At 40.7% G+C, this 17,013-nt stretch overlaps 1 protein-coding gene across 1 annotated transcript; it reads left to right on the forward strand.

The window, feature by feature from the left end:
• Positions 1-14,436: 14,436 nt before the first annotated feature.
• Positions 14,437-15,323, forward strand: LOC149022622 (protein PROTON GRADIENT REGULATION 5, chloroplastic-like). The gene is made up of 2 exons (XM_089147316.1): positions 14,437-14,980; positions 15,076-15,323. Exons 1-2 carry the CDS (start codon positions 14,699-14,701, stop codon positions 15,178-15,180), a joined length of 387 nt encoding a protein of 128 aa, XP_089003442.1. The 5' UTR covers positions 14,437-14,698; the 3' UTR covers positions 15,181-15,323.
• Positions 15,324-17,013: the final 1,690 nt, after the last annotated feature.

The raw sequence follows: 17,013 nt of genomic DNA on the forward strand, positions 1-17,013 counted from the left end.
CCGAGTTCCTGTACGAGGCCTACTTCAGCTACTGCAACATCGAGATGGGACGTCTACTTCACTTACGCCAGCTCAGAGCCTTTAGGATTCGGCAGAGGTTCGACACATTGCAGTGGACTCATCTCTTCACCGAGGATCTACCGGTATACCCGGAACTAGTGAGGTTGTTCTTCAGCAACCTAACTTACACAGAGGAGGCTCGAGGCCAAGGACATCCACTTAGACTTGTCCTCAGGAGCAGGGTCTTCCAGACTCAGATTCGCTTCTCTACCCGGACACTGGCTGAGATCTTGCAGGTTCCTTACTATCCACAGCAGTGTGTGTGGATACCTGCAGGAGCAGATCTGGACAGCCATCTGATGCCGTACGAGCTTCGCGAGATATGCTCTACGCTATGGGATAGCCGTCGATGCTTCACACCGTGGACTAGCGGACGGATGACGGGTTCTGCACGGATTATCGGTCGCATAGTCGGCCGAAACATCATGCCGAAAGCCGGACATCACCATCGGGTCACAGTGATGGAGGCCTTAGTCATCTACCGCATCTACATGGGCTTCGAGATCGATCTCTCCTACATCATTCAGCAGGTCATGCTGGACTTAGTTCTGCGGCCTAGCATGCGGAACCTTTGCTATGGGAGGCTACTGACTTTGATCTTCAGGCATTTCGGGGTGAGTTTCGAGGATACACCAGTGGACACTAGATCACAGGGATACCCTATTGGGACTCGGACCATTCGTCAGATGAGACTACAGCAGTCAGAGAGATCTCCTGGTCCGGAGGGTGAGGATGATGATGAATCAGAGGATGAGGATCAGGGATCAGAGGATGGAGGAGAGGATATCGGTCCTGATAGTGATGATCAGGCCGGAGATGATGCAGATATGCGCGAGGCTGAGCCTGTGCATCACGAGTTTCCTTCATCACACTTCGAGGTAGGTGGCCCTTCACATGCAGTTCCGGAGACTTCAGATCTTGGAGCACAGATGAGATCGATGACTTCCATGCTAGAGAGGATGGAGGTCAGACAGGAGCAGATGTACGAGAGGATGGAGTCACGACAGGATAGGATAGAGCATCAGGTGACTCAGCTAGCAGAGGAGTTCAGAGCATACAGAGATCAGAGCAGATCACCTAGATAGACTGTACCTTAGGATTTCCATTTATGCATTTCAGATGTAATCGTTGTAAAAACTTTTGAAATTAATGAAGTTCATTTTGTTCCTCTTTAATTATTGTATGTTATGCAACTTTCTTTTCCTTGCATTAGTGACATTTGTTCAAGTATAATTATGGTATGTTATTCAGAAATGTTCTGTTATGCCTCAAAGGTCAAGTTTCTAATTCAGTGTTCTATTATTCACTTCTAAGAGTAGAAGAGTCATTTCAGATCAATGACTCAGGAATGTTCAGTTGTTGTCTTTTGTGGTTAGGATCTCCTCGAACCTTGGGCTCTGATACCAATCTGTCACGCCCTCCCAGCCGGTACCCTATCTGGCATACCCGAGAGTGTGATCCACAGCCCGAAGATCAGGTATCGAGTGATCAACCTCCCACATAAACAATAACATAATCATGAACAATCATAACAAGAGTGCGGAAGATAAATCATAGATCCAATAAAGAAAGAATGAATCATAAATGAATCAGAATAATAGATATAATCAGAGTATCAAACAGATAAGTAAAGTGAGGCAAAAATCCCACTTTACATCCAGCGGAAAAGTAGCTCTAAAAGAATAAACTAGACAAAATCTAATCCCAGTAGCAAGTACATTGGGTAACTAAATTGTTCTCCACTTTATAGACAACATCCTTGTAAGTGTAAATCTCATAAATGGCACAAGGACGCTTCCACTCAATGGTCGGACTAAGCATCGTACGGAGCATAACCACTCGCGGGATCTTCAGAGTAATTGTGGTAACCGCAATCACCTTCCTGGAGATATGCCTCTTCGCCTTGCGCTTCTTCATAGGGACCGTCATAGTACTCAGTACCTGCAGGATAGTCTAACAACATTGTACAATAAAGGAATGAGTTTCAAAGAAACTCAGTAAGGCAGTTAAAAATCCATAATAACATAAATGGCAGGATTCCAGAACAAACATAAATGCAATATGATATGAGACAAACAATGAATGAATGAATCTAACTCTATGTATGCTGGTCTCTATTGGCAGACATGCTTTAAGTCATAGCACCGTACTTCTTTAGGAAAGTCCACTCACATCCTCAACCATTTAAGATATCTTGGATTCTCTCACGGATCATTTCACCGGTCTTGAGCAGCCGATTGGTAATGGGTCCTTCATCCCTCAGGACAAACCTTGGCAGGGGGTTAAGTCAACACACTCTCTCACAACCATTTGGTATAAGTACTGGCGCATGTCAGGGTAAAACCTAGCCAAATGCAAGTCTTCTACTTAGTTACATCAAGTCAGATCCAGATACGTCCATTCCTCGTCCCTGACGATCCTTTCCGGTATCCTTCACACTAGAGTCAGCGTATCCTATGGCACCGACCAACTCGGACTACGGACTCATCAACCCTATTGATTATCCACATATGGTAAACGGGAAGCTCTCACGTCCTCTCACGGGTTGGTTACCGGTCTTAAGCGCCCGTGAGCCCAAGTCTAACCATATGCAACCCTACCAATAAATGGCCCCCACAATGTGATTCCTGTCCTCTCACGGGTTGGTTACCGGTCTTGAGCGCCCATGAATCCCCATTGCTACCACGGGTCGTTCGGTCTCAATACCCCTCCGATTAGGGTCTGACATAACAGGACATCCTAGCCAAACACTACTAGACAATCCTAGATATGTCATCCAACAGTTTAGGAAGGTGTCCAGAGGGCATCTCCGGAAACATCCCATAATATTCCCGTAGTAGTCCAAGGACAGAAGTGTCAAAAGGACACCTCTCCTTTCCAAACCATACTTAAGCATACACATGCATCAAATCATATCATCACATATATGGTAACTTCATATATGGAAAGAAATCAATAATTACAATCACTTGTATAACATTGGTAAGTAAATCATACATGAATCAATTTAATATGAATAAGTAATGCTACTGTAATCAAAGTTATGCAACAGTAGTATATCATTGTAAGAATCTAATTTAGGAATCATATCTATGATATTCAAATATAGAAACTAGATTCATGCTATCTATGTAATTAAGGAAATAACCATCCTTACCTTTTATAACTCGCAAAGGAATCCTAAGAAATCAAGTAAGATCTTGGCAAACTTGAGAAGAAGGTCCTAAACAAGTATATACAACATATTAGGAAAGATCCCTAACAGAAAAGATACCAAAACATCCAACATAGACCAATTCTGGAGTTGCTGTACTCATTGGTCGAGTGGATTGGTCGAGTGGTCCAGTCGACCAATCAGTCGACCAATGCAGACAGTAGCCAAAAAAAACAGAGTTTTAAGATATGAAATCCGAATTTGGTGGTTCAAAAGGGTACTAATCAAGGGGTAGACTACATCAGTAGTATTCTAACATATAGGGGACCTCAAAACACTAATCAAATCAAGATATCAAGATCCAAATTAGGAAACAAAAAGTTACCATAATTAAATCAATCATGGATCTTGATGAATTTGAAATAGAAAACAAAGACAAGAACAATAGGAGGATGGATCATTGCTTCAGGTAATGGTATCATGAAAACATACATAGATCTTCATGGAATAAGGCTTAGAAGCATAAATCTAAATAAGGAAATAAAACCTACCATATATGTAACTACCATGCATCATGAAGAACACATAGTATGGTAGAAGAGAACAACTAGAAATCTATAGATTATGGATCATGGAAAGAAAACACAGTAATTAACTACTAACATGATCAACATAGAAGATCCAAAGAGATCAGAATTCAGATTAGAAGTTTAATCAAAGATTAGATCATGGTTTGATCATGATTCCTTCAAAAGCTTGCAATGATCATGGTTAAGATCATTGTTCTAGCCTCAAATCCTTAGGATGATCATGAGAACATGTTCAGAGATGTTTGCAACAGAGAATGCAGCATCTCTTCTACTGTCTCAACTCAAAAAGGAAAGAAAAACAAAGATGGAGGAGAAGAAGAGAGAGTAGACATACCTTTTGATGCAAAAAGAAGAGTTTCGACGAAGATCCGTCAAGAAAACACCAAGGATGCAAGAGAGATGACTTGCAGAGGTCTTTGGTTCGTTCCAGAGGGTTTGGAGGCAGCAAATACGAAGTGGACTCGAGATTGGACTTAAATAGAGCAAGAACAACCTAATTGCCAAAGACAGCACTCATTGGTCGAGTGGATTGGTCGACTGGCCCAGTCGACCAATCAGTCGACCAATGCTGACAGCAAGACCAAAACAGGGAATTGAAGGTCCAGATCAAATCCAATCCTAAAGGGGTTTTGCACACAAGTCAAGTGACTTACCTAATAGGTAGAAATGCCTTCAAACCAAGATAGAGAGCACTCCAAGTCCATCAACTAATCAGATCTTCATCAGGATTCAGTTTCCATAAATAGAACCTCATCATCAACTTTCATGGATTCAAAGCCAGACACCAAGTCCTCTACTGGGCCGCGCTCCTCCGGCGCCCGGTAGTTGGGTTAAGGCATCCCTCTCTCGAACATTCCGTGGCTGGGGTTTAGGTCACTGCTCTCTCACATCACCATTGGTCTAAGTATTGGCGCATGTCAAGGTTAAGCCTAGCCAAATGCAAGTCTTCTACTTAGTTATATCAACTTAGTTCCAAATACTTCCATTCATTGCCCCGGGCGATCCTTTTCGGTATCCTTCACCCTAGAGTCGGCGTATCCTATGGCTACAACCAACTCGGACTACGAGACTCATCAACCCTATTGGTCGGTTACATCAAGCTAGCAGGTACTTCCGTTTCCTCTCACGGGTTGGTTACTTGATCTTGATTTCAAGGGCCCACATTCCACCTCTGCAACTGTACCAATGAATGGCCTCTCATGAGTATCCGCAATGTGATTCATGTCCTATACATATGTAACAAATCTGAAGTGCCCACAAATCCCCATTGCTACCACGGGTTACTCGGTCTCAATTCCCTTCCGATCGGGTCCGATATAACAAGGAAATCCTAGCCAAACACTTCTAGACATGCCCTAGGTATGTCAATCAATAATCGGGGAAAGCGCAAAGGGTCACCATAGTAAAATGTCCCATACCACCTCCACTTTGGTGTCCAAAGGCAAAAACGCCAAAAGGGCATTCCCCATTCCCCAATCACAACCTAGGCAGTCACATTCCCAATCGGTCATTCACAAGCACAATTGTTAATTCAACATATAATCATTCATAATTGAAATAACAATTGAATAATAAGAACAAGTACTACTGTAGTTGAAGAACTACAGCAGCCATATGATTATAAGAAACTAATTACAGCAGTGAAATGATCATGTAATTCTAAAACAAATACAACTAGGCATACATATTAGGTTATTAGAGATCAACCATCCTTACCTTAAGTAATCTTTAAAGGATTCTATAGAATTAATGAGGAAGAGATTCAAGACTAGCAATTAAACCTAAACAAGCATATAAAAATGATTAGGAATAAGTCCTGGAAGATTAGAAGTCAAACGGAAGCAAACAGAGCAGTTTTGAGGCTACTGTCTGTGTTGGTCGATTGGTTGGTCTACTTGCCCGCCATCAACCAATGGGAAAGTACGAGCTGCAAACCCTAATTTGATCATAACTTCTTCGTTTGAAGTCCGATTGGTCCGGAATTCTAAAGGGAGCATCCTAGAACATATTAGGACTATCCAAGAAGGTCAAATTATCAAATCATGGTCAAAAGATAGGTTCTTGATTGAGTCATAAGGATTAGGGTTTCATCACATATACTAACCATGGCTCTCATGGAAAGGCTAGGGTGAATAAAGATTCACCCTAGGGAATAAAAAGAGTACTAACCATGTCAAGAAAGGCTTTGAGGATGACCCAATAATTAAAAGAAAGTTAGGGTTTTCAATTAAATATCCTCTCATGAAGATTCCCCTAGATTGGTTCTCAAAATAACCCAAGGTAGGTTCATAGAGTGTAAGGGAAACATCTGCTTAGTAATTCAAAACAAAGAATGCAATTGGGGAGGATTAAAAATAATAGGGTTCCCAATTGGATATTCTCTCATGAGGGTTACCCAATTTGGATATTCTCTCATGAGGGTTACCCAATTTGGATATTCTCTCATGAGGGTTACCCAAGGGTTTCCCCCCAAAATCTCTCTATTTAGGGTTTCCAATTGTCCAAGGAACATTAGGGATCAACTCCTCAATCATGAGGAGACAAAGGGAAGGTCATGGTAATGGTATGAGACCTTCCCCACAACCATAAACTTTGTAGGAAAAACAATACAAAGGGAGTAATCAAGAATTTAGGTAGAATCAAGAAACAAGAACACCACCATATGGTTTCAAGAACTTCAAGAACATAGAGGGAATTGGGGAATTCACTCTAAGAAAGAAAGAATAGTCAAGAATTCAGGTAAAATCAAGAAACAAGAACATCACCATATGGTTTCAAGAAACATAGAGTGAAAGGGGGATTCACTCTATGAAAGAAAGAATAGTATTTCAATCTCAAGAAAGGTATTGGGTAGGGTCTAAAAATTAATAAATGATTAGGGTTTCCTAATTTGGTTACCTCTCATGAGAGTTACCCAAAACCAACTCTCACAAATTGACCCAATATGGTTCACGAGAGGATGGGGGAAACAGGGAATCAACCTAACAATCATAGGGATAGAAGGAAAGTTTGTAGCACTGATGTGAGACCTTTCCCACAATCACCAAGATTAGTAGAAAAATAATGAGGTGTAATCAAGATTTTAGGTGAAGTCAAATTCAAGAATCATCGCCATATGGCTTCAAGAACATAGAGTGAATTGGGGAATTCACTCTAGGGCTAAAAGAATTAGAGATAGGCCATTACAGTAGTGTAATACCTTTCTCATAGTCGGGAAGATCGAAGTATAGAAGAAAGAATAAAACAAAGAAGAAATGAATCGATTACTAACCTTTTAGAAGAAGAACCGATGAAGAAACTTGAATGGATGCTTGAGGATCATCCTTGGCTTTGGAGGAGAGGTTCTAGGGCTCTTCCCACATTCTCCAGAGGCTTAGAACTGATTGTGAGTGAAAAACATGGAGTTCCCCCTTTAAATAGCATAAAGAGTCCAAAAATCACCGGGATTTCCAAAATTGACCATTATATCCCTGTTGGTTGATAGGTTGTCAAAGAGGAGGTTCTAAGGTCCTTCCCACGTTCTCTAGAGGCTTAGAAACATAATGGGGCTGATCACCACGAAATTCCAATAAATAGGGCTTCAAACCCCTTAAAAAATAGAGTTTTACCGAATTTCCCCTGCCTAGGCAACTTGCCCAAAAATAGGGATTTAATGGGCCTAACTTCAATATCTTTGGATGGGCTTCTTTCAACACATCATACTACTTCCCTAGCATGGAGGGATGTCTGCAAACTAGGCCCAACTAGGCTTTAGGCCCATCAACCAAGTTCTTCTTCATCAATGGGCACTTCAACTCCAAAACAAGGTTTCAATAAGGGAACACCATCATCAATATCCATGTGTTTTGGGTCAAACACCATATCATCTACCGAGATGACCCACAAAGTATTCTTTCTTCACTTCAGGTCTTTGGATCTACACTAAGGAAGAGGTCTGACTTGACGTCCTAGGACCTTCCAAGGATAACAACATTGTACTTAAGGTCCAACTTCAAGGTCAAACTTCAAACAAGCCCTTCTTCACCCAAAGCAGATAAGGTGTCTAGGTTAGGTTTGGGCTGGATTTCACATCATCCGTCCTTCTCCCTCGGGAACGTTGTCCCAATCTTTGATTTATATCAGCTAGCTCTCGACCGATATGCAATAATCGTCCATCATTAGCCTGAATGGTTTCTCGACCCGAACATCTTGATGTTGGTGAGTGAACGAACACCTCTCCGTAACCTCGTAGCTATTTCAGTTCAGCTAGCTTGCGGCCGATCATGCCGATCGTCCCTTCGAGGAAGTTCCCCAGTTCTCAATCCCTAGGTTCGCCCTCGGGGGTCCTTATGAGCATTCGACCATAATTCCGCCTTCGGCGGAGTTCTTTATCCCCTTGTTGGGAATGCCCTCGCACCGGAAGTATGAGCACATTTGTTTCTCCCGCACGTCTTCGGCCTCTTCTTGATCAGGTGCCTAGGGAGCCACCACTTACCCGACCAATGCACGAAGCGTATTCTCGCATTTCCACAAGCTGGATCCGCATTTGTTCCAATTGCTTGTTGAAGAGGATTCGGATGGTTTTGGCGTTCGTTACCACCTAATTCTCCGTCTTCACGAACCTCTTGAGCAAGGCTTCCTTCGGGGATATCCTCTGAAACCTTCCCACGGAGGATGAATGCTCAATTCTCGTTGAGCCGCCACAGCTGCTGCTGCTAATCGGGTGATCATGACTTCTTGAAGCGTTTCCCCGAGATGGCGCCAAATGATGCATACGAGAAATTGTTAAGCCTCCGGATCTATGAAGATGATCTACAAAACGAGAGTTAAACATGGTCGGACCGCTGGGGTCGGGAGGCCACCTCGCTTCTTAAGTCAGTCATTGAACTAATCACAATGCTCGGCTGAATGCAAAGTCTAAAAATGAATACGAATAGTAGGGAAACGATTCGAGATACCTCCGGAGTGAGCAGATCACGTTACCTCAGATTTCTACCCCTTTAACCCGTGGTTTTAAGACCAAGAACCCGAGCCTCGAGTCGGCGACAATCGGGGGCCATTCAATTCGATCCCGAAGGATTGGAAATTGAACCAATGTTGGTGGATGACCCTTGTAATGACTCAAAAACTCTCCTAGAGTTTAAGTGAAGAGAGAAGATTAGTCATGATAGTGTAAAAAGGGTGATATTGAAATGTCCATAGGTCAATGATGGAGAATCCGATTGACACAAATAAGGTATCAAATCGAAGATCATCGAAAAACCTTTTTAACGAGCCAAAAATCATCAAAATAGGAGTTCGTTTGGAGGTCCAACCATGGACCAAAAGTTTGGGCCGTTTGGGTGAACCAACCCCCACCCCATTTTCTATTTAGGGGCAAAATTGGAATTTCGGATTTTTAAACCCTATTTATGTTTTATCTAATCCGTAAACACATTTTTGGAGACTAGAAAGAGGTGGAGGCTTTGGAGAAAAGGAGAAACGAAAGAGAGGAGCAATTTCCATTCTTCCGAAGGTGTGTGCTGATCCGAATCTTCACAAAATAACTAGGAAATGTTAGTTTTCATTAACCCTTCTCTTTAATCATAGTTGGTGAGAGTTTATCTTCTCTTCTTTCATGGAGATCTTGAAAGGGAAGGTTGTTAGGTATCTTGGATGGTTTCCTTTCTTGTGTTAATGTCCCTTCCTAGTTTGTGGGAGTAATTTCTCTTCTCTTCTTTTGAGGGATCTATGGAAAGGAATAATGATAGGTATCATACATGCTTATCTTTCTTATATTAATGTTTCCCTTGAGTATGGGAGTAATGGTAAGATCCCATGCTAAGGTTTACACATTTTGACTCTTTAGGTCACCCATGGGTGATTTATGAGAGCTAAATTTAGGGCTTTTTGAGATGGGTCAAATTTAATCAAATTGAAGGTACCCATAGGATCCTTTTGGTGCCAATTAATTTTCTCCCAAAGTTTTGCTTCATTATTGACTTCGAATTGGTAGCGAATTAGAGACCATTCACTAGTGAGGTTGAGAACTACCCTTTTTAACTTAGTTTTCAGATTTGGGTTTTCGTGGGAAGATTTTAGGATATCCTTTGAAACCCAAATTGGCTCTAATTTGTGATAATTATTTCTTTTGCATGAATAGGTTAATACATCTTTAGTCACTAATTTGTGAGAATGAATTACTGATCATTGGAGAAAAGAACAAAGTAAAAGGTGAGGAATATACTTAACCTTATCTTGCCTGTTTAATTATGTTAATAAAATTTCATTATTAATATCTTGATTTGCTTTAGTGTTATCTTGTGATTATATCTTCTATCTTTCAATATCTTTGAATAGTGATATGAGAATGTATGAGATGGATGAGATTGAATGGACTGAGTTTTTCTTGTTGAATCCTAAATTATTGATATAAAAATATATGGATGACATTGAATTAAATTTCTCATTCTATTTCATGTTGCAAACTAGGGTTGTGGGTTCACCCATTGCCCTAGTGACATTATATGATTGTTTATATTGTGGTTGGGAATGGGGAATGCCTTTTTGGCATTTCGTCATAGGATTCCCAGAGGAGGTGGTATGGGACGCATTCCTATGGTGTCCTTGGCTCTTTCCCGATTACTTGATTTACATATTTAAGGCATGTCTAGAAATGTTTGGTTAGGTGACCTCATGAGTACTACTACCCTTTCGGCGGGGGTATTGAAGCCGGTTAACCCGTGATGTTAGTGGCTGGGTCTGTGTGCCAAAGCAGGACCCACTATCATCATAGAGAGGTAGGGTTGCATATAATAGATAAGGGCTCATGGGCGCTCAAGACCGGTGAAATGACCCGTGAGAGGACATGGAGACCATCCTGTCTATTATATGTGAATGACCACCGGGTTAATGAATGAGATCCAACAGATGCCTCCCGTTGAGGATTCCATTCATAGGTGGGAAAGTATCGAACCAACGGGGCACTAGGCATGAGGGGAGATATTGGATCTTGAACCGAGTTGGTTGGTGCCATAGGGGAAGTATCTATACCACATGTAGTATGAGACCGTATGACTTTGCATTGGGCCGAGGATTATCCTTGACACGCGCCGGATCTTATACCAATGGTGATGTGAGAGAGTGGTAACCTAATCCCCAACCATGGCTTGGCAAGACTTTACCCAACAACCGCGGAGAACCCAACAGACGTGCTTGAGTGCCGTGAGGGAAGAGTAATGAGACCGCCCAAAGAAGACTGGTGTATGACTTAATGCGTGTCTACCATAGAGACTTCATGATAGAGTTAGGAGCATAATCATTCATATATCATATCATTGTTATTAGTTACATTATCGATATTCATGTTGTATGTGTGGTGTGGAATCTTGTGAATGAATGCATGATATGATGTTGAGTTGACCTCACTCGAGTTCGTTGAACTCATTCCTTTTATATGTCTTTTTCTATTAGAATATACTTGCGAGGTTATGAGAACTCTTTCCAAATGAAGGATTCGTTGCTCGTACACATCTTGAAGGAGTGACCGAAGAAGAATTGGACACACTTGGAGCTTAATGTCGGTGTGGATTCAATTAGAGAACTAGTTTAGTTTATTTTTTCCGCTGCGAATAAAATTACTCTCTTTTCTTTTCAAAACTACGATGTTATACTTTTAGTTTGAAGTAATGGATGATTGTAACCATTATTTCAGTTTTGATAACTTTATGTGAGAAACGTGATTTATTCTTGTCCATTTAATTATACTATATCATGTTTTGTATGGATTTGTCCTTGAACCTAGATCTTGCGTTGTATCACCCCCACGGGCATTCGGGTATGATCGGATCCGGCAGGGTGGGGTGTGACAGTTTCTCCCGCACGTCTTCTGGCCTCTTCTTGATCAAGTGCCTAGGGAGCCACCACTTACCCGACCGAAGGCACGCTGAAGCGTATTCTCGCATTTCCACAAGCTGGATCTGCATTTGTTCCAATTCTTGTTGAAGAGGATTCGGATGGTTTTGGCATTCGTTACCACCTAATTCTCCGTCTTCATGAACCTCTTGAGCACGGCTTCCTTCAGGGATATCCTCTGAATCATTCCCATGGAGGACGAATGCTCAATTCTCGTTGAGCCGCCGCAGCTGCTGCTCTGATTTGGTGACCACGACTTCTTGAAGCGTTTCCCACGAGATGGCGCCAAATGATGCGTACGAAATTATTAAGCCTCCGGATCTATGAAGATGATCTACAAAACAGAGTTAGACATGGTCCGACCGACTGGGGTCGGAGGCCACCTCCGAAGCTTAAGTTAGTCGTTGAACTAATCACAATGCTCGGCTGAATGCGAGTCTAAAAATGAATACGAATAGTAGGGAAACGATCCGAGATACCCTCCGGAGGTGAGCAGATCACTCGTTTATATAGACGTTACCTCCAATTTTCGACCGTTAAGTGAATTATCGATCTCTTTAGATGATCGTCCGATCGTGGGGTTTTGCCCTAGATATTAGGGGGTGCGGTAGTTACCGTTCTTAGCACGATTCCTTCTCCGTCTTGACGATTGTTGCTTCCTACAAGTTAGCTCGCCTACCGCAAGATTCGGGAGGTCGTTCGTGACTGATAGCAATAGTGCGGCACCATCATCCGATTGTGAAATTAGATTAAGGTGGGTCCCAATTGTGGTCTAACCAGAACGGAAGATTTGAAACCAGTCCGACGGGTTCGGTGCAATTTTCTTCGTATCAATTATGAAGAAAAAAAAACGTAAGAGTTATTTTTTTTCCAAAATGTACTTAAAACATAAAGCGTTCAATCCAACAAAGAAATTTTCTATTGTTTGAATCTTTCCCTATAATTTCTTTGTTTGAATCTTTCCCTATATAGAAAATTATTCCATATGGCTGAGGTAGTTAAGGTGTGTATAAGTTTATTTGGTTGAATGTAAGAAGAAAAAAAAGTTGCAGATGCATAGTTTTTCTCCACGTGTCATCAGCAGGACAATAATTTTGAATTTGATGCTACAGACTTTTTTTTTTATAACACGTGTTTATTGAACAAAGTATGACTTATGGAAATGTACCACATTCTTTTTTTTTTGGTAGGAGAAATGTACCACATTCTATTTGTCACCTTTTCAATTCCAGTTCACGTAACCAGAAGTCTTACAAAAAAAAGGTTCACCTAACCAGAAAAGTCTTCAAAAAACAGCTGGTACAAAAATAGATTCCAAAACATGAGTCTTCTAAATCAACATTATTTGAAATCAAGAGCAGAGGATTCTTAATTTGTTCTTGTCAAACTAGAATCAGAATTGTATTCGCATGATGTTAACAATGAAGAAAAGCTCTCAGCCACACAAGAATTCTTTGTCGGTAAACAAAAGAGAGCCACATTTGGCATTAACCCCACAAGTTGATAGTCTAGAAAGGCTCACAACTACCAGGTTTCACATGTGCCTTGATAGGAACATCCATGGGTGTTTTTGACCGTCCAATTTGATGCATCCATTTTGAATAATCAAAAAATAATAATAATAAATAAATAAATGAAACTTGGAACTTTCTAGAATGGACGGCATATCAAAATTAAGGTCAGCTCGGGTCGAACCAACCGAACTCTCATGAGTTTGATTTTTAGAAACCGTTGAAAGATTCACATCCAATCTAAAACCAGATCATTTATCTTCTTGCATCCCTAATCCGTTGCTAGTAATAGTGTGTTTGATCTTGTTGGCTCGGGCTTCTCTTCGTATACATTAAACTCGTAAAAAAGCTAGGGTAAAGAGATTTGCCAATGAACACTTACATTTGGCTGACATCTAGATATCCTCTAGTTCTCAAGACCAAATGACATTAGGCGGCTCCTCCATCAAAGACCACTCACTAGATGACTCAATCGGGAAATTAATGTTCTGTGTTTATATCTCGTAGATTTAGGTCAAGTGTACCCTGCACAAATGGGCTACTGATATCCCAATTAGATTTGGAATGACATTTGTAATTATGTTTGCTCTATAAGGGTTCGGTTCTGTAAGATTTTCATTGATACTCCGAAAAACAGACTCGTTATTGTTACATAAGGTCCGGGTAGATATTTATTGACCACTCCTCTATTCTCGTAGCTAGAGTGCACCCTTCCGGGTATTTATGAATGTTCATATTCACATATATAGAAGAAACCCTAAAGGAGGTCATGGCCAGGAATTTCTACCTTAAATCGAGGTGAGCTGAGGAGTCCGGATCATCTCCCCGACGGTTTCAGGACCACAAAATCAGTGGGGCCCATAGGTGAAACACACTTTTTGGAAGGAAAAAAAACTTGTTTGTACTCCCCTGACGGGGAGATGATCCCGACTCTGAGATGAGAGCTGCCCAAGTTGAGGCCTTAAGCTAAGCTTGTAATAGCCCAGCCCCTGCATCTCCCATGTCTGGTTGTCGTAAACAAACCAACCAGATCAACTTGGTCCAACCGTTTTGGTAGGTCAAGATTGAAAAGTCTAGCCAATTGAAAGCTTCATGGAAGTTGGAACCACACTTGCTTAGGTGACGTGATGAACCGCCACACAGGGACAAAAACATGCCAAGTGTTCGACGAAAGACCTAAGAAGCCGTCCACGGACCAAATAACACTGACACTGGGGACCGTAGACACTTTGTTTTCCTTTGTTTTCCCCAAATTCCAGTTTCAGCCAGAGATACCCGACGGATCTATAAAACCCACACAGATCCTCCACGTAAACTCGCATCTGCAAATCCAACCTTCAACGTGAACGTGTGGTTCTCTCTCTGCCTCTCTCGCTCTCCCACATCCAATCATAAAGAAGAGGCTCAAACCTCTCTACAGAAAGAGGAAACAACATCAGTTCTCATCACTTCAACAGAAGACTTAATTAGGTGTAGCTGAAAAGCTAGTCATTAATTTCCTCTGCTCTTCAATGGCTACATCAATTTCTGCAACTGGGTTCAGAGGAGGACTTTCTTCTTCCTTCCATGGAAGCTGGGGGACTTCATTTGCTGGTGGTGAAGATTGCACTGCCCTTGCAAACTCAGTACCCAGATGGGTTCGTGTTGCTAAGCCAGTTAGGTCACAACCAGTTATGAAGAACGTTAATGAAGGTAAAGGTGTATTTGCTCCAGCTGTTGTTGTTACCCGGAATGTAATTGGCAAGAAGACATTCAATCAGGTTCGAGGCAAAGCCATTGCCTTGCACTCACAGGTACCATTTTCTCATTTTCTCATCTTCTTAATTTGATGTTTCTTGTGTCAACAGGAAAAGCTGAACTTCTTCCTCTTATTATTATTTTTTTTCAGGTAATCACTGAGTTCTGTAAAACGATTGGGGCAGATCAAAAACAAAGACAAGGGTTGATTCGATTGGCAAAGAAGAATGGGGAAAAGCTTGGATTCCTTGCTTGATGAAACATACTTTATTTAATTTTAATTTTAGTTTGACAAATATTTCCTTGGAATATATATTGTTCTCAAGTTTTATTTAATCAAGTAAAGATCAATTTATACTGCTCATTTGTTGTAATACTTTTAATTGAATAAATTTGTTTCTTAAAATTAATTGAACTTATTAAGTGCTCTTCCTCTTCTTTTTTTTTTTGGAAAAATGTGTTCTTTACTCCCATTTCATTGAAAACCGAGGAGTCGGAATTTGAATCTGTCAATAAGTGTTTCTATTAATCCTAAATTTAAGATGATAAATAGACATGTTATGGCGTGCGTGGTGTACATGGAGAGGACGGTGGCACGTGCAACTTGGGCCGTTTGTTTGGCGCATGCACTTAGCATTTTGATGGAGAACTGATCCACATTAGTTGTTTTGATCAATAATCAATAGACATGAGAGGTAAAAACCATTAGATTTCAGGAAGATCCAACTATTAGGAAGATATGGTTCAGTCTGGGCCGTCTGATCATGCATCCGAAAGATCCAAACGCTCAAAATTGGTTATGCAGAGATATGTTTCTTGGTACCAAAAAAAGAGATATGCCTATACATAAAGGTTTTATACGTATAGAATCATGACTATACTGAATAAGTACCTATTTGCCAATGTATATTCCATCTAATTTGACAAATCGAGTTAATGAAATTTCTCAACAACTCTTTGGGTGACTTAGGTTTTGTGTGCACGACGGAACTTGACAAGACAACTATTCTTGGGCTTCCTTGTAATTGTAGAAGACAGTTCACTAAAACCTCATACACGGAGGGATGAGGCAAACTAAGCTTCGGGGACTTAAAATTAAAATAAAATAAAATCTTGAAGAAAGTGACAATATAACTTGAAGATGCTAACATCCTCGTGACTAAAAAATTTAAAATGTTAACATCCTACTTTCAGTTGGGAAACAAAAATTTTCAAACCTTTAAAAGAATAAATTAAAACAACTTGTAATGTTAACTTGATGGTTATACACTTATACTACTAATTCCAAATTTGGGGTTAGAACAATCCAACTCACTTCACATCTAATTTGCTTCATGACTGAACAAGCTAAGAAATTTGACTAGTTACATCAAAGATCAGCTTAGTTAGCAATGAGCAACACCTACCACTGAGAAAGCCGTGTGTTCGATCCTCTGGAATGGTATATATAATAGTCCCCAGTCCTTATTCTTAATAATTTAATTTAAAGCGTCTTTTTATTGAAGGAAAAAAAATTAACTAACTCATAAATCATGTCACATAAAAGCAACCTTAACATTATCACAACCTATTAATGGGACTGAATTACGTATAGAATTAAATTAAAGTGACAAGAGGAATAACATATGAAAATGGAGCATAAAAGAAAATAAATAAAAAACGAAATCAAAATAGCATCCTTGGAACGCCCGTCCAAGGGTCTTTAATCTCCCAACCAACTTTATCAACTTATATTAGAATTCTCCGAGATTCGTATACCCTGTCATATTATTTCATCAATACCTCTACTTTCTTTAGCTTAGGAACTAATTTTTTTTTTTTTTTAATTAATGAACAATATGTTAAAAAGCAAAGAGTAGTAATATGGGAGAGAAGGGGGGAGGGGAGGGGATCCAAGCAGCTCAAGGGGCTATGGCACTATCCAAACCCTAGATAACACTAAAGAATCTATTCTTTGAGGTATCTGTTTTTGGCGGAGGAGGTAAATTCTAGTTTTGACAGTAGATCGTGATTCGGAGACAATTTATAGGCATTTCGCTCAAACATCTGAGCATTCCACTCAAACGAAATACGGAAGTAGTAGCGCTGA

The sequence above is a fragment of the Hakea prostrata genome, chromosome 3, assembly GCF_041222555.1.
Source record: "Hakea prostrata isolate BN-2017 chromosome 3, UWA_Hpros_2, whole genome shotgun sequence".
Lineage (NCBI taxonomy): Eukaryota > Viridiplantae > Streptophyta > Magnoliopsida > Proteales > Proteaceae > Hakea > Hakea prostrata.

What these genes read in the sequence shown, in the direction of transcription:
- LOC149022622 (XM_089147316.1), top strand. Translation starts at nt 14,699, where the DNA reads ATGGCTACATCAATTTCTGCAACTGGGTTCAGAGGAGGACTTTCTTCT. An exon ending in CCATTGCCTTGCACTCACAG is followed by an intron (nt 14,981 to 15,075) that starts GTACCATTTTCT and finishes ATTTTTTTTCAG; the next exon opens with GTAATCACTGAGTTCTGTAA.